The sequence below is a fragment of the Corylus avellana genome, chromosome 11, assembly GCF_965113065.1.
Source record: "Corylus avellana chromosome 11, dhCorAvel1.hap1.2, whole genome shotgun sequence".
NCBI classification, from domain to species: domain Eukaryota; kingdom Viridiplantae; phylum Streptophyta; class Magnoliopsida; order Fagales; family Betulaceae; genus Corylus; species Corylus avellana.
Window position 1 is genome coordinate 670,313 of NC_142500.1, and position 21,190 is coordinate 691,502.

Sequence of the window (21,190 nt, forward strand, 5' to 3'; positions counted from 1 at the left end):
TATGTCAATGAGCGGCGCATGGCACGCCCTGAGTTTCCGGGCAAAAAGCCGATCCCAAATAAATAAAATAATAAATAGAGTATGTTAAATGAGTTACACTAGACAGTCCCATATTCTTTACATCTATTTTTTTAAATGGTTTTTACAATTATAATTAAATTAAAATCTAATGAGAATTTATCATAAATTTAATAATAATTTTAAAAATCACTTACAAATCCTCCCCCAAAAAAAGCATGGAAATCTGCCGTGTCAATTATTTTAGGGTAGGTTTGAAGTAAAATTGTAGTTTTTTTTTTACATGTCCGCATAAGAGGGGGAGGGGGATTCGAACTAGTGACCTCAATTTCATTAAGTGTGGTCCCAGCCGATTGAGCTACTTCTTGGGGACAGTAAAACTGTAGTTTTTAACATTGCTTTTGTAAAAATAGTAGGATACTTATAAAATATTAGTGCGATATATAACATTACTTTAATAAAAATTGGGGTAAATAACGTTTTCATTAGTAAACTATCACCAACACGGTGTTTACACGTGTAAAATTTAAGTCATTATTAAAAGTAACCATTAAATTAGAGAAAAAGTATAAACTACTATTAACAAAGGTCCTTCTTTTATATTTTGTTCACATAAAAAAAAATTGCTAGAATATTAATTAAAATACTAAATTTATAATTTTATTTTTTCAAATAATTGATAATTTAATATAATATTAACATAAAGGTACTAACTTATACCTTAAATACATGAAATTAAATAATTAATTTTATCATTTTTTAGCAGCTTAAATTTTTAGAATTAATGGTTATTTAATAAATATTACAGATTTTATATTAAAAATTAATCAAAAGAAAATTTAAGAATAAATTTAATGATTTTTTAACGTTTAAAACTCTCATTTTATATGAATGAATAATTTAATTATTTTACACATATTTCCATTCATCTATGGACTTAAGTGAAATAGATATAGAGGAGACAAGTAGACCCAAATTTTTATAATAAAGTTTAAATTGCACTTAATTAAAGTTTATAAGGAGAAGTTAGACCACGGTTCACGTCTAATAAAACGAAGGTAACTAATTCGAATCTCTCTCTTTTGGGTGCAAAAAAAAAAAAAAAAAAAAAAAAAAAGAGGGTTAAGACACCGGTAATAATTTATTAGAGAAAAGTTTAATTTACTCTAAAAATTTAACCCTGTAATAATTTTATTTTATTTTATTTAAAAAAAGAAAAGAAAAGTAGTTCATTGGATGCCTATTATTGTTACCAAACAAGAGCTCTCAATCGGAAACAGGAGCACAAGAGTACACATGGACACAACACAACGAAGAAGAAACTGACCGTCGCTTCTCTCTCTCTCTCCTTTCCTCCTTCCTCTTATTGCAGTTTCGACGCACATGAGGGTCCTCTTTCCTCTCTTTCTAACCATTTTTAATATCTCTATTAATATATTAATTTACCCTAATTAATTTCACAAAAATCTCCCTTTTCTCTCTGTCTCTTTGAGAACCGTTTCCAGAGGCAGAGCTTTATTATGGCCGCCTGAACTTCTTCTTATTCTTCTTATCTCTCTCTCTCTCTCTAGAATTGGTGAAATTTCGGCTGCAGAAAGGTGAGCTCTTCAGTGATAGTTCTTGTTGTTATGTGTTTCATTCAATCCATTTCTGAATGATCGTTTCATTTACAAGCACAGATACTGAAGTTTCCTTTTTTTGTTCTTGGTTTTGTGATGGTGGTGTTAATTTCGTGGTTGTTTGTTTATGCTTGTTTATTAGATTCAGAGTTATTGAATTCGTTCAGTTGTGAAATTCATTTTCACTACAAGGTCAAATTTGTTGTTTTTTTTTCTTTTGCCTTTGGATTTGCCTGAACTTGCGTAACTGCCAGAGTTGGATAGAAGGAAAATTAACTTGTTTTATACTAACGTTTATTTTTTTAAAAAATAAATAAATTTTGAGCCTAAAATCTCATAATTTGGTGTACAAGCATGCGCCTTGAGTACTAGCTTAATCCGATTTATTTGAGGAAAATTTCCATATACTTGTGTGTGTTTGTATCTGTGTATATACACACACGTAAAGACACCCAGACGCGCGCGCGTTTGCAGTGGAACTAGAAGGAATTATTCACAAGATTAGTTTTTGGATGATTTCACTTTAAGAAAAAAGGGTTTTGGACAATTTCTGCTAATCAGCTTACAAATTGAGAGCGTGCCATACTGCCATGGGTATTGGAAATTGCTGGGAAGGTTCCAAATATAGTGTAAAAGCGTAAAAAGTATTTCTTTTAACAGTTTTGAAGTGTCTTCGTGAGTAGGGGATTGTGTATTATCGTTCATTTTTTATGCGCTATGTTGTCTTGGATTTGAGGACAATCTAAAAGTTGCTTTATTTGTAGTTGTTAACAACAGTTGTTTGCTGCTAAGCTAACTATTGACTGGTCGTTTCTAGTTCTGGGTGTCAGATATAGTGTGAGGTCTTGAGTATCAAGCTTTGTGTTTCTGCCGGAATATGTATTATAATTTAGCTAGTGATTTTGTAATAATTTTGTGTATCTCATACTTGTATTATTGTGTGCAGGAGGGATATTTTTTAGGATGGCTAATAATGAAGAGACAGGTAGCCCAGGTTGGGGTGCTTCGTTTGAAGATGTTGCAAGAGCTGTTGCTGCTGCGGCTGCTGCTGCCACTGCTGCTCGTTCACCACGGCCATCTGTGGTATTTTCGTCGAAAGATGATAATGGTGGTAGCCCAATACAAAAACTGCAGCGCCAAGTTGCTAGAGTGCTAAAAGGATTCTCACAGCCATCTGAAGTGAAAAGTGCAACATACAATCCAGAAGTTCTGACTAGCCAAAAACGCCAATGGGCAAGCTTTCAGTTGCAATACTTGGTATGCTATGGTGTTTCAGTGGACTCTTCCATGTTCATGTTGCTAATTTTTCTCAATGGAGGAAATTCAGCAAGCTGTTGCTGAAAGGTTTTCCAAGTTTGATTTTATATAGCCATACCATCCTGCTTGTTTCATTCAGTTAGTTCATTATGGCAATATGATGGCTGATACTGGCCGCAGTTGGTGATTACAATTTTTGTCGTGGCTTTTTTCTCATAAAATGACAGTTTTGTCTATAGTGTTTTGAATAACATCTATCCTATTTAAGTGTGCAGGATCATAGGTCTTTAAAGGAGCCAACAAAACTTTTTGAGAGCATGGTAGTTGTAGGGCTTCATCCTAACTGTGATATTCAAGCACTTCATAGGCAATACATTGCCAGAAAGTCTGAAGGTTCTGGAAGATTGCGAAGTGCGCTAAGTTCTCAGAATCAATCGCGTGTAGAACCCAACATTGAACCTCAGGTGGGTATTATTCTTAAGAAAATGTTGAGTTCATTTGCATTTAGATGTTTGTTACACATTTGATTTGATTGGTTGTTGTTCTATTTTCAGGTCTTATTTGTTTACCCTCCAGAAAAGCAGCTGCCTCTTAAATACAAAGATCTTCTTTCATTTTGCTTCCCTGGAGGCTTGGAGGTTGGGTGTATGCTTTTTGGGTCAATTTTTGGAATGATCAGTTTGTGTATTTGAATGTTAGGAGCTATATTTCTTATTGCTCATGACTTCTAGTTGTTCAGCTGCTGTGGAATCATAAAATGTAACTTATGCTTGAAGTTTATTTAGTTACCATCTTACTGGCGCTAGAAAAATGCTCATTAAAGTTTGAAACTTTAGAGAAGTTGATGCCTTCCAAATCTCTTCCGCTTTTAATGTTCGAGTCTGTTCATAGAAATCTACATAAGTTAATAAGAGTAAAAACTATGATAATTAAGCCTTCAGATACCCTCCTTTTCTTTACCCCTTTTAATTGGATGAAATCTTTGAGCTGTTATTGGTTTTCTTCCTTTATAGATTTTTAAGACTTTTTAAGCTTTGGATGCTAATTTTTTAGTGCCATTCTCTTGCACAGTGCCTGTTTACTAAGGGTAGTGTCTTGTATTTTTTCGATATAATTTGATTTATCCACAAAAAAACCACTTTTAAGATATTTCTCTAATAATGCTCGCAACTGCGACAAAAGATAAACAAGAAATAACCGGAAACTCGGGGTAATTTATCATATGATATCAATTGTTTTTAGCAGGAGACATTTGTACCTTCAGGGAAAGTGGGGGGGTCCACTGTGTAATATCACTAATCCAACGGTTAAGTGAAGACATAACTGGCCCTTGTAGCCATCTGATACCTCTAGCCCTTTAATAAGGGGAAGTTCTTGGTCTTTGGTCCAACAATGGGAAGGAGGTATTTGGGAGGGGAAGCGCTAGCCTGTTATCGCTCTCTGATATAAAAAACGGGATTAAAAAAGTAACAGAATTTGTCAAACTATGGTGCAACTACATCACTCATGCAGTTTATGTAAGAATAGAAAGTTTGGCACAACTGATATTCATGTGAGCATGTTTCTTTCTACTTTTCGAGAAGTTAAATGTCTGAACGCTTATGCGCCTAACTGGTTTGAGACTTTAGTCTTTATTTTATTTCTTGCTTATGTATTTTAGCACTCAAAGTAGATTTTTGTTTTTGTTTGTTCTTAAAGTAGGCGTGAGCTTTTACACAGGTGTTTCTAAAACTTGGTGATGTGTAATTTCAGGTTCATTCCGTTGAGAGAAGTCCTTCCATGAGTGAGTTGAATGAAATTCTTCTTGGGCAGGTACTTTGACATATTATGCTCCATTGTGTTATCATGAAAACCTTTTTTATCACCAGCTAGTTAATGCTTATGTTACTGTAGCCTTTGATGAGTTATATTTGCCTAGTTTGGTTTGTTTTCCTTCAAATTTACAGTTTGAGTAGCTTCCAGTATAATTTCCGAAATTTTTGATCCTCTAGTTCATTGCTTATATTACAGGAACACTTCAAACAAAGTGATCTCTCCTTTGTATTCCGGTTACAGGTAAGCTACAGGATGTTATGTTGCATTGCTTTTGTTTTCTTGCATTTGTATCATTTGCTCTTTTCTTAACAAAAATTCCATGAGCAACCTAACACATTGGCTGTTATTGTTCATAATGTCTCAGAATCATTCCCTATTAATGGCTATATTGTTTGAGAAATGATCTATCTAATGATTACTGAAATGGGTATGAAGGTTCAAAAGGAGCTACAGCTCAATTTGGAGAAACGATGTGATCATCGGAGGAGCATTTAATCTAAATAGGAATGGTTGGAGTTTGAATTAGTTTTTCCTATGCCAAGATCTTGTGTGCTCCAGTTAAACACACACTAAGCATAACATATTGCTAGACTCATGGAAATCCATTATTGTGGTATATACTGTTAATATTACTGGGGAAGTATGTTCGGAGTTGCTGGTTTTGCAATGAACCAGTTTATTGAGTCATGCCGTTCAGTGATTGTTTGGAGTTGTATTTTAATGCTCAAGGAGGAGAAACCTTCTTCTTGAAGGCATGCAAGGCCCAAGGGGATTAACATAATTGAGTTATGGACTGTTAGCTTTCTAATTTTTATTAGCTCTAATTGATATGCATTGAAATTTAAGACACTTGCTTAACTTTGTACTGGTGTGCCCCATTTGAGCTATTTTCTCCTTTTACTTGAATAGATTTAATTTGTTTGCTTTCTTTTTCTCCAAGTTAATTATTTGGGATCCTTATTTATTTATTTTTCTGTATGATACAAACCTATGCAATTTTTTTATTTGTTTCATAGGTTGCTGATGATTCAACAATGTACGGATGCTGTGTGTTAGTTGAAGAACTAGTACAAAAGCCCTCTGGATTGCTTTCCATGATTTCAGATAAACCACCTTCCTGCCCATCTTTAAGCCGTCATATATTAACCACACGGAGATGTTATTGCATTCTCTCAAGGCTTCCATTCTTTGAATTGCATTTTGGTGTATTGAATAGGTGTGTAAATTTATGTTTGATCAATTTACTTTTGGTTTTGAATTGCAGTAGGTGGGAGTTACAATGGGAATAGAGGGTGATGGCTTTTCTTTGTGTAGGCACATGTGGAATATAATTATTAATGTTTAACCTGGATCTTATTTGCTATATTCCTAAGGTGCACAACTGGAAAGACACCCAAGAGCATTCTGTTCTCCATTTGATCACTACAAAATGGAGGAAAGAGAATGTGTAATAGAACTTAGGATGTGCATTTTCCTGACCCGAGCAACAACTTTTAAAGAAAATTTCACGTGATTCCTTAAAATGGATTTTTCTTATGGGAGAACTCAAGTTTTTAGTTATAAAATAAATATAAGGTTAGGCTGCAAAATCTCTCTTTCTCTCTCTCTCGCTCTCTCTCTCTCTCTCTCATGTTGATGGGTAACATTGGGTGTAAATTCATGTTTTAGAGGAAGGTTCTATTTGATATAGTACTTTGTATTTACTATTCAATGCCAGCAACATACTTCTTTTCTTTGTTCATGTCGTTGGTCATATTGTCATTTTTTGAAATTTTCCTGCAGCATATTCACAGAAGAAAGGTTGGAACGGTTAACAAAAGATATTGGTATTTTGAATTTTGAGTCCCCTGAGGATTGTAGGAAGGAAGAAAACTTTGAAGAAAATACAGATGAAAATTCAGATGGTGTATCACCGAATCATAGAGTTGCAGAGGACATGCTGAATGGAACTGCTGAAACTTCCGAATTAAGTTTAAGAGAGTCTAAGCCTGAAAGAGTTTCAGATGATGGGAGTCACGAAGATCGTCAAATGCTTGATGGGGACCTTTGTTTGCTGAAGAAAGGTGTCAATGATAATGGTGTTCCTGTAGATCCTGATTCTGAGATGGTGACAGTGAAAAGAGAATCTAGTGCTGCAAATTCTGAAGATTGTTATATCAACGCTGATGATTGCTCAACAAACAAGCAAGTGGTAGAAAAGCGTTTACCAAATGCTGTCCTGCCACTCCTGCGGCATTATCAGTCTGAAAGCTCTGAATCTTCCTCTAGGTAAATCTCTCTTGTTCAGTGTATTATGTGATAGGGACAACAGCACATTCAGGGTTCACGTTTTCTTTCCTTTAGGGGACAGTATATATATATATCACCTTCCCTCCATATGCCCATGAATGCATTTGTTTGGTTCCGAATTATATTGGCTGAAGGGTACTGGTAGATTGAGAAGGAATGAAGGTAAAGTATTATCCAATGATTTGCAAGTGAATGGAGGACATGTAAATGTCTAGTTGTTTTATAAAGTTGCTTCTCTAATTCATAACAAGTGTAGGTAAAAAACACTGTTTTATGTGTATGCCTTTTCAATACTATGGAGATGGAAATTAGAAAGTTATGCTTTTTATAAAACTTCTGATTACTTATAAAAAAAGAAAGAAAGTAGTGTTATTTGATTGTAAGCTGTGTATGCCTTAATTAGAAAACACTGTTGTATGATCGTAAGCAGCTTATAGATGCCATATATATATTGGTTTATGCAGTTTTCAGGGTTCTCCTAGTGACGAAAGAAATTTTAGAAGTGATGTTGATGATACAGAGACAGAAGAGGCGTCTTTCTCTGGCCAGGAGGATCCCAGTGACCTCATTGATATTCTTGAATGGGCTAAGGTTTGAATGAGTCATTTTTCAGATATGCCTATTTAAATGTTTTTAAGCTGTTTGCCTCATAATCATGTACCCTGGATCTACTATTAACAATTGACAAATTTTTCCTGGTTTCCAGGCAAACAACCATGGATCATTACAGATAATATGCGAGTATTATCGGTTACAGTTCCCTGCAAGGGGTTCAACACTAAGGTTTTGGCCTTTGGAGCACCTGCATCCTTTGGAATATCACAGACCAGATGAAACAGTTTTACATATTGGTGGCTCAACTATTGATTTGAGATCATGCAGTACAAGTCTGGAGTTTGCTGAGGTAGATTCTGATGATAACTTTGTAGGATCAGATGAATTAACCTGACCTTTTTCATCGGTGGATGATTTTGGCTTACCTTGTTATTTGGCAATATTTTTGCTAGAAATTTAACTCTCTTTCCAATGGCCCAGGAAAAAAAAAATGTTACTCGTTATTTCAGGCATTGTTGGTCGTTGGCATCTTATTGTTGTTGGTTTTTATCAGGCTCACAGTGCGCTTTTGGTGGAGGAGGAAGCAACTGCATTATCAGTTTGGGCTGTTGCATGCATATGTGGCTCCTTACGACTTGAGAATGTAAGTTGATGCCCAGCTTTGTGTTTTATTAATGGTGCTCTCAAATTAATTGCCATTGATTTTTGTTGTTTTCTATGAATTTATATATTTATTTTTTGCTGGACACTTTATTATAGTGTTGTCTGGAGCTTGGCTAGTAGTAACATCCTGCTCATCTTTTCGAGGATAAACTTTATGTTTGGATTTTTTTCATCACTGTTACGAAGAGACTATATAGGCATATCCGTGTGTGTTTACACTCATATGACTAAATTGCAAGATTAATGTAACCACCTGACTTTTATATAAGTCGTAAAGCAGAATTATCACAATTCCATGTGGCGCTACTACTAAAATTTTACACTCGCAACGGAAGATTTGAGTATAAAAGTTTAGTAATAGTGCCACGTGGAATTGCGATAATTCCGCTTTACAACTTGTATAAAAGTTGGGGTGTTATAGGATGGTATCAGAGTAATCGGCTTTGAGGACCCATGAGAGGTAATTCCTTTTAGGAATAAAATCCAGGAAAAGAATACCTGAGCATAGGCTACGAACAATATAAAATAGGTTCGATAGGTCTTGTAGTAAGTTGTACAGTCACTTTTGAAAAGTCTAGCAAAGGGTTGCAGATCATGAGCGATGGTTTGTGAAATTTTCGTAGGACTAGACTAACAATCGTCTTACTACAGAAAATGTCCACATTCCCATAGAGATGTATGTAACAAGGAAAGCAACCACAAGGAGGCTAGGTCTATAGAGGGGGTGGCTTCATGCCCTTACCCAGAATAGGGCTACTAGCTGATAGGAAAAAGGGGTGCACCTGCACTTGGAATCCTTGTCTCTGTGGCTAGCTGTTGTACGCTTGGCTAGTAGTTGTGCATTTTATCGCTTACCCTAAAATTATGAAATGAATAAAATATCCGTTGTGCCATCTTTTGGATAAACATTCTAAATTTGAAAAAAATTATACTCAAATCTTCCATTGCAAGTGTAAAAGTTTAGTAGTAGCGCCACGTGGAATAGCAATAATTCTGCTTTATGACTTACGTAAAAACCAGGGCCTTACAGTTGATATATCATCAAATGTTGTAGCCTCCTATATGTATTTCTAGTCTCTGTTAGAATGTTGTCACTATGTTACAGATATCATGTATCTTTAATATGAATTATGCTGATCAGGGTGAATATGGTGGTTTCTTCCCGTAATCAGCGGTAATTTGGATGTGAGAGGTTATGTCTTGCTTGTATGCAAGGTTTACATGATGGCTGAAACATAGATATTGATTGTCTTTGCACTTTGTAGGTCTTGACATTGGTTGCAGGAGCTCTACTGGAGAAGCATATTGTGGTTGTTTGTTCCAATCTGGTATGTGAATCTATTTGAATTATTTACGTTTTGTCATTTGCTTTTAGTAGTTACTAAAAATAAGGGGTAGGATATTTTTCATAATAATCCCCCTCACACACTGTTATTGTTTATAAAGGAAAGTTACACACTTCAATTCAAATACATATACTAACAAGACAAACTTAACCATATCTTCTAAATCAAATAACCAACAGTAAAATATAATTTATCTTAATTTAACAGTAGTCTCAGAAATACAATACAGCCTTTGAGATTATATTGGATTTGGAATTCTTGATGTACAGGGAATCTTATCAGCCTCAGTTTTGTCCATTATCCCTCTAATCCGTCCCTACCAGTGGCAAAGCCTGCTAATGCCGGTATAGTTTTCTTCTGGCCAATATCAACTGTGAATTTTAGGATTATTTTAGTACTTATTATTTTTCAACTATTCTTTGGGTCTTAATCATGTGCATAAACATCCAGGTTTTACCAAATGACATGCTGGACTTTTTGGATGCACCTGTCCCGTACATTGTAAGTGCTCATTAGTTGTGCTTTGTGTATCTTACCATATTTCACTCGGCACATAACTAGAAATGGGCCTATAGACAATAAATGCATGCAAGTTAGGTTGTTTGGGTCCAGAATTTCCTTTGTCAAATGCATACTGTTGGAAAGTTTAAGGGTCCTTATGATGTAGATGAGTCCAAATTTGGCTTACAGTCATTGTCATCTCTAGGTAGTACTACTTCTGACATCTGGTTGATTACTAAAAGTAATTTTCATGTACAGGTGGGTGTGAAGAACAAAACCAATGAAGTACAGTCAAAGTTGACTAATGTCATTTTGGTTGATGTCAACAAGAACCAGGTGTATACTTTTTTTCCTTTAGAAATTTGATTTGGATAACTAATTTTGACTCGAGCAAGTTTTGACTGGTGGTTGACTGATGCATTATCCAAACTTATTGTCCTTTTTTAAAAAATTTATGACCCCTTAAACAAAGCAGAAACTTATTGAAGATCATAGATATTTGAGTAATCACTGTTAACATTTTTTCTTTAAATGATAGCAGTTGTTTCTTGCAAAACAATTTTAGGGTTCAGACAATTTCTCCTTAAATGGGTTTAACCATAAGAAACCAACCTACTTATGATGTGCCATATCAAATGTTTATTTTCTTCTCATCCGTGATTGGCAATTGGTTGAGACTTGGATAGCATCCTTTTTATGGGTCATGAGGGTTTGAGGCCCATGGATCCTAGAGTATTTACGGACATGGAGGAGACTTTATTGTGGTTCTAAGTTTGAAAATAATGTAAAGTGGTTTGATGGGGGTGAGTACTCATGGAAGCTGATACAAGGGAAAGGACGCTGTAATCTTGGCCAGCAAATATAAAGGGCAAAATTCAGTTTAAATGCATGATTTTCTTTTGCATCATATTATTTGTCTATTACATTTGGTGATGTTCTCTTGCTGCCTACTTTATGTAACTTCTTAATATTGTTTAGTTCCATTATTATTTGGACCCATTGTTCAGCTTAAACTTTGTAGCAAGTTATCTAAACCTTATTTATTGCATGATTAATCAGGTGAAGTCACCGTCAATACCTCAACTGCCACAACAAAAGGAGTTATTTTCCTCCTTACGTCCTTATCATGCAAAACTTGTAGGAGAAAGTTATTTGGGGAGGAAACGGCCAGTGTACGAATGCACAGATGTGCAGGTGTGCCCTTCTGCCTTACTGTTTTGTCCCCATTGTTCCTTCCTTTATAACCTCCACCCCCTGCGTTAAGTCTCCCTTTTCTCAATTCTCACAAGCTGTTAATGCTATTGATGAATGTTCAGGCTAGCAGGAAGCCCTTGTTTGTAATATTCTTGAGAGGCTTCCTCTGTTTTTATTTGAAATAACATATTGTTAGACCTTGGTAATAGTTACATTGTGGTTATGATTGTTTGTCATTATAGTAAAAATCCTTAGAACGATTGTATTAGTAGCAGCTTTTGTTTGTGATCTTTTCCTTGAGAACCTGAGGCATTGGGAGTTTAGTTGAGTACTGTTGTTGTATTTGGTAAAGCTGATTCTGTAGTTTGCTTTCTTGTTGCGACCACTTCATCATGGTTCCAGCATGGTTTTTTGCCTTTACCTTTAATACTAAGATTGGGTTGGTTTGTGCTTGCTAGTGTTTTTTTCTGCTGGCCACATCCATACAAGATGGTTGTCAGTATCCTTTGTTTGCAGATCTGCACCCTTGCTAATATGACCTTTTATGCTCTTGTGCAAATTGAACTTCTTATGTTGTCACAAGCCTCAAAGAATGCTGGCGAGCAGTCTGTGTGATTACTCATTGTTGATAAGATATGCCATTGTTTTGTAGCTTTTGCCTTTCGTAATACATATTTGTTCCCGTATTATCTTAATTGATTAATTGTAGGAAATGATCTATATTTTATTATTTTTTAGTGCAGAACCTAGGTTCACTGCCTTCTTTAGTTTCTTATCTTGATTTGACCATCTTAGTTTTGGCAGGAACAATTATTAAGCCTGGACAAGTAATAGACACATCAATTAAGCTAATTATATCAACTTTATCAAGTATCAGTGATGTCCAATCTGCCATATATTTTCTATTTGAAATGATTCTTACCTAGTAATGATGTGGCAAACTGTAATTTCAGTGGTAGCTTCCCTGTTGTTCTGATGTTTTTGTGACATGTAGGTCGAAGCAGCCAAGGGTTTCCTAGCAGTACTAAGGTCTTACTTGGATTCTCTTTGCTCTAAGCTCCGTTCACATACAATTACAAATGTACAGTCCAATGATGATAAGGTTTGTATTTTTTTTTTTTTTTTTCCAACTTGAATGTTAGGCAATCTTGATTTGACTGGTTTCTAATAGTTGGTTGTGAATGCTAAAATCAACTTTTATTTTTATTTTTTGGGGAAACTTCACTTGCCCCTATATCAATGGTTTTGCACTTATAACCTCGAACTTTTAATTTATGCAACGTCAGTGTCCCAAGAATTTCTCCCTTTTAATTTCACCATTTTTTTGTTCAAATGCCCCGTTTTTTTCAAAATAATAATAAGAAAATAAAATTATGGTCACCCACAGCTCACCTTTTTTATTTAAAAAGGGGGGCATTTTAACAAAAGAATGGTGAAATTAAAAGAGGGAAATTCTTGGAATACTGACTTTGCAAAAATTGAAAGTTTGAGGTTATGATTGCAGAACAATTGATGCTTTCCCCCGGGGGGAGTGAAGTTTCTCTTTTTTTATTTTTTTATGGTAACTTTTAGAATATTGACTAAATAATTAAATTCACACTTTTCTATCGGCCTTTGAGATAAATGGTAATTCATCATGATATCAATGTAGGTGGTTTTTTAGTTTGAATACAAATACCTCTCATTTAAGTTTAATATTCTATGTGTTGGGTCTTATTAATTGAGCAGGAGTTTGGGCCCAAAGCAAGGAAAAATGTTAGAATCTTCATTAAATTCACCATTTTTCTATTTGCTTTTAGTGTTTAGGATAAATATTAATGTATCAAAAACCAAGTTTTTAGAAAAAAGGATTTGCTTGATGAAATAGCGTTGATTAAAGTTTCACTATATTCTTTTAAATTAGACCTCCTTTTACCTATCATGAAAAAGTTTCACTATATTCTTTTAATCCAGATCTGATATTTAAGTGGTAGATACAAACATCACTAAGATTAAAGGGATGGGAATTAGAAATTTATGCAGACATGTGCAAAAACGTTATCATTTTCTCCATCCATCAAGTATAGTGAAAAAATGAATCTTCACTATCATGTAGAAGTTAGCATAGGGATCAGATTATTATTTAAAGTCCCTTTTGTTTATCAGGAAAGTGAAGATTCATTTTTTCACTTTACTTAATGGATGGAGAAAATGATAACTTTGTGCTCAAAGACTTTCATACCCAACAAGTGTGCAAACATAGATGCACAACTACATGATGATTTGACTTTGGATGTGGAAGGGCAAATAATCATTTGATAACATTGACTTGTTTTAACAATCTATAAAATATTGCTGGAAATCTAAAACTAAATCCCTTCTACTTTATAGGTATCATTGCTTTTGAAGGAGAGTTTCATCGACTCATTCCCTAGTCGTGATCGTCCATTTATGAAGGTGTGTTTCCCTACCATCCAACATGATTTTCATTTGTTTATGCAAGGCAATTTTTTTTATTAAGTTATTGGCCCTAAGAGGAGAGAGAATGAGAGTCAATGGACCTACTTTTACTTAATTGTGAGATGGCTAGCGTCCTATGGAATACCATCTTCAACCTTGTAGGTTGGTGTGGGCTATGCCTAGTCGTGTGGTAAACCTTTTCGCTTTCTGGAAAGGGTATTTTGGTAGGCTTCAGAATGCTATTATGTGAAAGATGGTTCTCTCTTGCTGTATGTGGTGTATTTGGCAAAAAAAAAAAATGATAGAAGTTTTGAAGGCTGCGAAGGACCGACAGCGGAACCAAGGGGATTTTTTCTTCAAGACTCTTTATCACTGGACAACTGTCTTTGACTTTAATATTTTTAGCTTTCGGCCTTTTTCTTCTGCTAATTAGGCGTTTCCCTTATATATTTCCTACATACTTTAATTGCACCTTTTGCGCTTTTTTAGTAAATTGTGTTTACTTATCAAAACAATAATAGGTCTGAAGAGGGTGGTAGGTGAGGTCATGGGTTCAAGAATAATTCTCAAAACCGCTTCTTTTCCTTCTAGGTGCCCCAGCTTTGATTAACAACCATGATATTGGTTTATCTTTATTTTAGGATGTCATATTAAAACCCTGCAAGGGTTTAGTCGAATTACTCGTTTGGGATGCTCTTAATGCTCTGTATTATGGAATCATGCTAACTTTTTTCTTCCACTCTCTCTATCATCCCAAGCAGCTTTTCGTGGACACGCAACTCTTTTCTGTACATACAGATCTCGTTCTCTCATTCTTCCAGAAGGAATAATGCTGCCATGCTAGATTGGCCTGGAGTTTGTAGCATTTTGTTGTAAATTGAAGGCAAGTTCTGTAATGTGTAATTTTTCAATTATAATGAGTTGAAATCTTCGCGGCATGAAATGTTGCTGTATTTTCTTATTCTCGAGTCTCATTCTGATTCTCTCATCTTAAATGTATAATTAAATGAAGTCGTGCTTAGTGATAAATATGTCATGAGAGCCATTGCAAACAGAAGTTAGGACTGCAGATATATATATAGAAAGGTGTTCTGCCAATTGTGAATATCTCCATTCTATTTTATATACTGCAATTCATTCTACGTCCTTTTTTATGCTTCTCAATGGCCGATTCAAAAGTTATTAGTATTAGACCTTGCCACTTCGATAGAATAGGATATTGGTGTGGTATATGGCATTATTCTTCACGTTAGCCGGTGAACCTTGATGTCATAAATGTTGCTTCTTGAGTTTAGATTTTGAAAAGGATTAAAAGTAGAATAAGATTCTCATATTGTTGTCAAAAAGTATTGGAGGTATTTAGTTAATTATGAGGGTCGAAGTTGTCAAATATTGCACACTGAGTGTCATGCATTTATTTCTCCTGCAGACCATTTGTCAAAGCAAGCTCGTGTACATTCACTTTCCAAGCAGCATAGTGTATTGACCCATCAGTATCCTCCCTTGAACGGTCACATTCAAGAGTAATGTTACACACTTTCTGTCGTGGTTTTTAAAATTATTATTAGTAATGATTTTATAAGTTAGAGAGTGCGGGAGTAGGTGTGTAGTATTACTCTTCTTTTAAGGGACAATTTTTCATCAAAAAGACAAATTTCTAACCTAATCTATTAAATTGACCACCGACTCTGGAACGTGTGCTTTTTACATGCATTTTTAATGAAGCATATGAATCTACGTGAAAATCACATGATCTAGGGACATGTTAGTTTGGAGTAATACTATTTAGTGGACGGATCTATGATTGTTATATAATTTGGATGATGTGGCAATGAAAATTAACCATTGTTTTCTTCTTTTAACAAATGCTGATTTTTACTACTATATCATCAAGTTGTATGGAAGTCATATAACAGTCTCTTAAATAACATTTTTCATCGGTTTAACTATCTCTAATTTAGAAGAAAATTGTCCTTTAAATGCTTTTGGGCTGGGACCATCAGTGCCCATCTTGCTCGGCGTAAGTAATGGTCTTTATTCAATGGGAGACGCTCTTCTTCTTTGGGTGAGCAGGGAGTCATCCTCTCAACCACAACATTTGGAAAAACTGCGGAAACATGAGTAATCCGTGTGCATGTATATATATGGGCAGTGGTCTTTCAAGTCTATTAATGGCAGTGCTAGTCTGCTAGAGCATGGGAAATATGTGGGGTGCACTGCACTCTCCCATGATACCAGCTAGTCCAATTGATGAGAGTTCCTCATCCATCAAAGGTTCTCATCATAGGTCACCTCTACTTTCAGAATTTTCTGGACAAAGATTACATCACATATTTGTACATTCGCAGCAGTGAATCCTGAAGTTGAATGCTCGAGTCTGCCATGACTGGTGATACCATTAATAATCGTCCTAGGCCCACTCAAGAAGCCTTTATATAAAAATAAGACTAATCTTATATATTATACCTACATTTCATTCTCATTTTATTGGGCTCATGTAGCAATGTTCATCAACTTTTGATTTTTGATGTTTCTTTGTTTTATGTAACAATCGTTGAAAAGCACTACCAATGAGATGAGGGTGGAATGATAGTGTAAAATGTAGCATTAATTTAAAAATAAATCATAGGGTTATAAGCCCGAAAGTGCAAAGTATCTCAAGGATGACAAAAACTACCCTATGGAGGCTAATGGAGCCTTGCATAACAAGGGGCACATATCATCGGGTACACACTCTTTTTTTCCATTCTCTCTATTCAGTTTTTTTCTCGAAGAATTATTTATTAATCTAAGTATCGAAGGCTCTCTCGATCCTCTGGAACCAGTAATTTCGTAATTTTTTTTTTAAAAAAAAATTTTGCAGGTGACCTATCGCAAGTATGGCTGTTCAATTTGAATTTGGCATTTAAGGTGAAATTGGGGTTTTCCTTCCGAGAACTCTCCAACCTTGAAAGAGGAACATTTATGCAAGAGGGGATGCAGGTGAGAGTAAGAGGGATATGTTTGTCAAGTGGGGTCATGCCCAAAAAACAAGGCGATTTGCATGTGTTGGAGCCTGGCAGAGGATAGGAACAGTGCATCAGGCATGAGAACAGTGCCCAAGAGTTGTACAGTTCCTGCTAAACTTGCACTACAAAAATAGTTTCCAGGGAATTTAATGCAACCAAACAACATCGATACCCCATAATTAATTCTCATACTACACATTAAAACAGCCCTGTACCTGTCTGAATTCTCAATCCTTAATTAATATATAATACCATATATTGTGAGTGTTGTGAGGGGCATTTTAGTTTTTTTCTTTACATATTGATTTGATAGTGTGTTACTTAATACGCCAATCACCAGATTTACCATATAAGTTTTGACGTTGAAATTGCCAACACTAAAATATCTAATAGTCGGAAAAACAATGGTTACTGAAAATGCATAAATGGCCTATTGTTCCATTTATAGTTTATATATAATAGCATGTAACAAGATACTGGTTTATGAAAATGAAAAATGCTAGATCTTAACCAGAGATGAACTTTCCGGTGCATGCTTCCACTGAACAAATGCCTTTTAAATGCAATGTTGTGTCATTGTCTCAGATCCTGGAGAACCCATTTAAGAATAGGAGAAAGTGCAAAAAGCAGCAAGGTTGAATGTCTAGACTATTTTTAAGTTCTAAAATCAACTATAATGAAAATATGAGTGAAATGGTCACATTTGTAATGTTTAAGCAATGCTCTTTCCTGTATGAGTAATGAAATGACTAAGAATTATTAGTTGGTTTTATTTTTTGCTGGGGGTTTGAACTGAATGTTGAAGCACCTATAGAGGATGGGTATGCAAAGAAGCCTTAAAAAAAAAAGAAAAAAAAAAAAAAAAAAAAAAAAGACTAGTAAGTGGGGACTAAACCTGCACATCTTTCAGTTATCTGAGCATTTAGAACAAAAGAAACAAGTAAAATATCAGTAGTTAAAAAAGAGGAAAAAGTAAAGGTGGGTTCCAGTTTTATCAGAACCCCAAAAAGCCCCCGGCCTTAATCTTTCGTTTTCCAAATTTCCCAAATTGAAAAAGGTCAAATAGTAAGTGGGGTGTACTGGGGCCTGAGACTCTGAGGTAAAGGAACAGCAAAAGTAAAAGAGTTAGTAGCAGTAAAAGCTTAAACCGTACAATCTGCTTGGACAGGCATTGGCTTCAGATACCAACTCTCTTACAGTCTTATATATAATAAGGCCAATAATAATTATTTTCTCTTTTGTTTTTTCCAATTCTTTAATGTTACTCTGCTTTAGTTTATGGGTTTCCGTAGAGATGTCAGAGACAAGAGCTGCCACAGAGGCAGCTTAGCTGCAGAACCAGAAGCAAGAGAGAGGTGCAGTCATAATATTAGGAGCAGGAGAGAGAGAGAGAAAGAAAGAGGTGGCATGCAGCACTGTAATCAGAACCATTAGTTTTTATCCATGTACAGAAGATTCTGCAGCTCAATGGTCCCTGAAATAAATATACCCACTCTACTTCGGGGCTCAGTAATAAGTGATAACCCACACACATACACACACACCTCTGATGCTTCTCATATTTCTCTCTCTGAACCTGTCCTCCTTTCACTGCACCTGTGAAGTCTGAAGAGGTGCTTTGTTTCATATTTCCTTCTTTCTTTCCTTCCTTCCTTCTTTCTTTCTTCAATGATGAGTGGAAGAACCAGGTTTCCCTTCACTGCTTCTCAGTGGCAAGAGCTTGAACACCAAGCTCTAATCTTCAAGTACATGGCATCAGGCATCCCTATCCCACCTGATCTCCTCTTCACTATCAAACGAAGTTGCCTGGACTCTCCTCTCTCGTCAAAGTATTTACCTCACCAACCTCAACATAGTAAGCCAACTAGACTCTCTTCTGTCTCTCTCTCTCTCTCTTGGCGCGTGTGTGTATCTCCACATATTTTTATTTTGAGCTTTTGAATGAAAGTTTGTGCCTTTGGTGACAAATGGGATTTGAGGTGTTTTTGGGTGCAGTTGGCTGGAACTACTTGCAGATGGGTTTGGGGAGGAAAATAGACCCAGAGCCAGGCAGGTGCAGAAGAACAGATGGGAAAAAATGGAGGTGCTCAAAAGAGGCATTCCCAGATTCGAAGTACTGCGAGAGACACATGCACAGAGGGAAAAACCGTTCAAGAAAGCCTGTGGAAGTCCTGAAAACAACATCAACAAACACAAATCCGTCAACTCCAACAATCTCATCATCAATCACCAAGAACCACTCTGCACTAACCCCAACCTCTCATTCTCTTTCTTCACTTTCTACAGTGTCCTCAGAGCCCCACCACCACCCTCACCATTCTTACTACAGTACCCACTTTCACCACCCCTTCATTTATCATCCCACATCTTCTTCAAGGCCTTCTGGGATTGGTTTGCCACCTCAAGACAACAATAGCCCCTACCTGTTGGAGTCTGCTTCTTACTCCTCCCAGACCAACACAGATTACAGGTCTGTCTCAACAAAAAAGAAGTCTATAAAAGCAAAATATGGTACTTACTAGTTTCTTGTATACGTATTTGGTAATGATTGTGATTTTCTTTGTTCTTGGGAAGAAGAAACAGGTATATTAATGGGCTGAAAGAGGAGGTGGATGAGCATGCTTTCTTCTCAGAGCCTTCTGGGTCTATGAGGAGCTTATCCGGTCCATCTATGGATGATTCTTGGCAACTCACACCATTGACAATGAGCACATCTTGTTCAAAACAAAGGGGTTGCTCTGGTTTACAGAGTGAGTACTCTTACCTGCAGCTTCAGAGCCTCAGTGATTCCACAAAACAACCAGAGCAAGACCACCAGCATTGCTTTGTTCTGGGTAGTAATATAAAGAATGAAATGCCTATCGAAATCGAGAAAGAACAACAACCCCAGAAGACCGTTCATCGCTTCTTCGACGAGTGGCCGCCTAAAGAGAGAGATAATTCATGGCTTGACTTGGATGACAAATCGTCAAACAGCTCATCAGTATCAACAACCCGGCTATCAATTTCCGTTCCCACTTCCTTTCATGACTTTCCCATCTTCAATTCCAGATCCCATAATGGTAATTGAATTACCCCCACTGCTTTATCCATCCTTATTCATGAACCCTTTGTTTCCTCCTGTCTAAAACACTCCCTTTTTTTAAATTTTTTTGTTTTTGTTTTGCAGATGGTTGAGTTTTTCAGTACTGGGTTTCTGAATCAAAGGCCAAAAATGTACTTATTTTTTGTGTGAGGTCCAAGAACTGCGGGTCTTTTAGCAATTATTTTTGTTTTCAGAAAGTTTTTGGCTTTGGGTATGTGTGTTTTGATTGAAGGGTCCTATGTGTTTTGCTTTCTTAGTTCTGCTCCTTTCCACTTCACTTACAAAATAGTTTGAATGAGTAGGCCAAATCTGTGTTATTGCTACGCTTACATCTTGATTGAAATGCATCTTTCGGGGTTCATTCAAATCTTCTCTGCTTGTCGTAATTATGATGGAGGGACCAATGGCACCAAGATTTGCTATGCTTTGTCGCTTCTGGCTAAGTTACTCAGTACAGATATAGACCCCGCTTCTGCATTCCATCAAACTAAGCCAAATTCATTGATTACCCATACCTACCTGCATGCCATAAAATGGGAAGAAGACATTCAACAACACGTCTTTGAGCAACTTGTTTGAAGTTAGCTACACACACACTCACACACACACACAAGAAAAGGTAAAAAAAAAAAATCCCATTTTGTGTTTTTGAGAAGATGCTTTTAAGGAATACATTCTTGAGCACTACTGTAATAATGCCTTGACTGATGCTGCCTAAAAATGAGATATCTCTTCCCCCCTCCCCCTTCCCAACTCGTAGGCAAAGGGGGTACTTGGTTTTAAATCTAACCAAAAAAGTGCTAACCTTAACCAGGTCTTTTTTACGTCACATTATAGAATGATCCAGGCCCGTAGGAAATCATTCCTTGGAAATTAACAGTAATCGATTCCGATTTTTGAGCAAGAATGTTCTTGGAAATAAATGTAGGTTTGGGTTTAACCCAATAATTGAATGTCAATCTTTTACCTTCTGTCACCCTCAGGTTTGGCAGATCCTCCCCACGTTTTGCAAAACAGAAGGAAAAAGGGGAAGGGGCATTATACCTTTTTATATTATTCATTTGCCGGACGTTTAAGCAAATTTAAGGTTGGTTCTAGACTGAAACTTTCAACTTTGTTATTGATCTTTTCTTCTGTTCCCATTGGTTCCCATCATTTCCTATTAATAATAAGTTACCCAAATTTCACATACGTTCAAACTGCCTAAGATAAAAACTTAAGTACATTTTAGAGTTTTGTATTTTAAATTGTTTGTTAATATAAAGAAAATTAAGTGTAATTAATCAAACAAACCCTCATCAGCCTAATAACAGTAAATCCTCATTGTTCCCGGACCCTCTCGATAAGTCCTATACACATAAAAAGGAAGAGCACTAGTTGGGCATGAAGAAAGTTAGTTTG

The 21,190-nt window shown here is 35.9% G+C and overlaps 2 protein-coding genes across 6 annotated transcripts; both read left to right on the plus strand.

Moving 5' to 3' along the window:
- The first annotated feature begins 1,295 nt into the window (after positions 1–1,295).
- Positions 1,296–15,521, plus strand: LOC132165344 (DENN (AEX-3) domain-containing protein). Of its 3 annotated transcripts, none has more exons than XR_009438487.2 (20): positions 1,296–1,616; positions 2,584–2,894; positions 3,170–3,358; positions 3,449–3,532; positions 4,647–4,706; positions 4,905–4,949; positions 5,726–5,925; positions 6,492–6,977; positions 7,463–7,589; positions 7,705–7,902; positions 8,107–8,196; positions 9,482–9,544; positions 9,832–9,906; positions 10,013–10,063; positions 10,322–10,399; positions 11,123–11,257; positions 12,252–12,359; positions 13,628–13,693; positions 14,458–14,579; positions 15,126–15,521. XR_009438487.2 is itself a non-coding variant. In XM_059575865.2 (20 exons), exons 3-20 carry the CDS (start codon positions 2,601–2,603, stop codon positions 14,524–14,526), a joined length of 2,418 nt encoding a protein of 805 aa, XP_059431848.2. In that variant the 5' UTR covers positions 1,296–1,407; positions 1,590–1,616; positions 2,584–2,600; the 3' UTR covers positions 14,527–14,803. The 3 variants fall into 3 exon arrangements, 2 of the variants coding, with proteins under 2 accessions (XP_059431848.2, XP_088367783.1); XM_059575865.2 differs by lacking the exon at positions 15,126–15,521 and having other exon boundaries at positions 1,296–1,407; positions 1,590–1,616; positions 14,458–14,803; XM_088511657.1 differs by lacking the exons at positions 1,296–1,616; positions 15,126–15,521 and having other exon boundaries at positions 2,803–2,894; positions 3,163–3,358; positions 14,458–14,803.
- Positions 15,522–18,026: 2,505 nt separating this feature from the next.
- On the plus strand, positions 18,027–20,112 carry LOC132165796 (growth-regulating factor 6). Of its 3 annotated transcripts, XM_059576478.2 has the most exons (4): positions 18,027–18,559; positions 18,700–19,174; positions 19,279–19,766; positions 19,874–20,112. In XM_059576478.2, exons 1-4 carry the CDS (start codon positions 18,373–18,375, stop codon positions 19,879–19,881), a joined length of 1,158 nt encoding a protein of 385 aa, XP_059432461.2. In that variant the 5' UTR covers positions 18,027–18,372; the 3' UTR covers positions 19,882–20,112. The 3 variants fall into 3 exon arrangements, with proteins under 3 accessions (XP_059432461.2, XP_059432463.2, XP_059432464.2); XM_059576480.2 differs by having other exon boundaries at positions 18,028–18,559; positions 19,282–20,112; XM_059576481.2 differs by having other exon boundaries at positions 18,028–18,559; positions 19,288–20,112.
- The last annotated feature ends 1,078 nt before the right edge of the window (positions 20,113–21,190 follow it).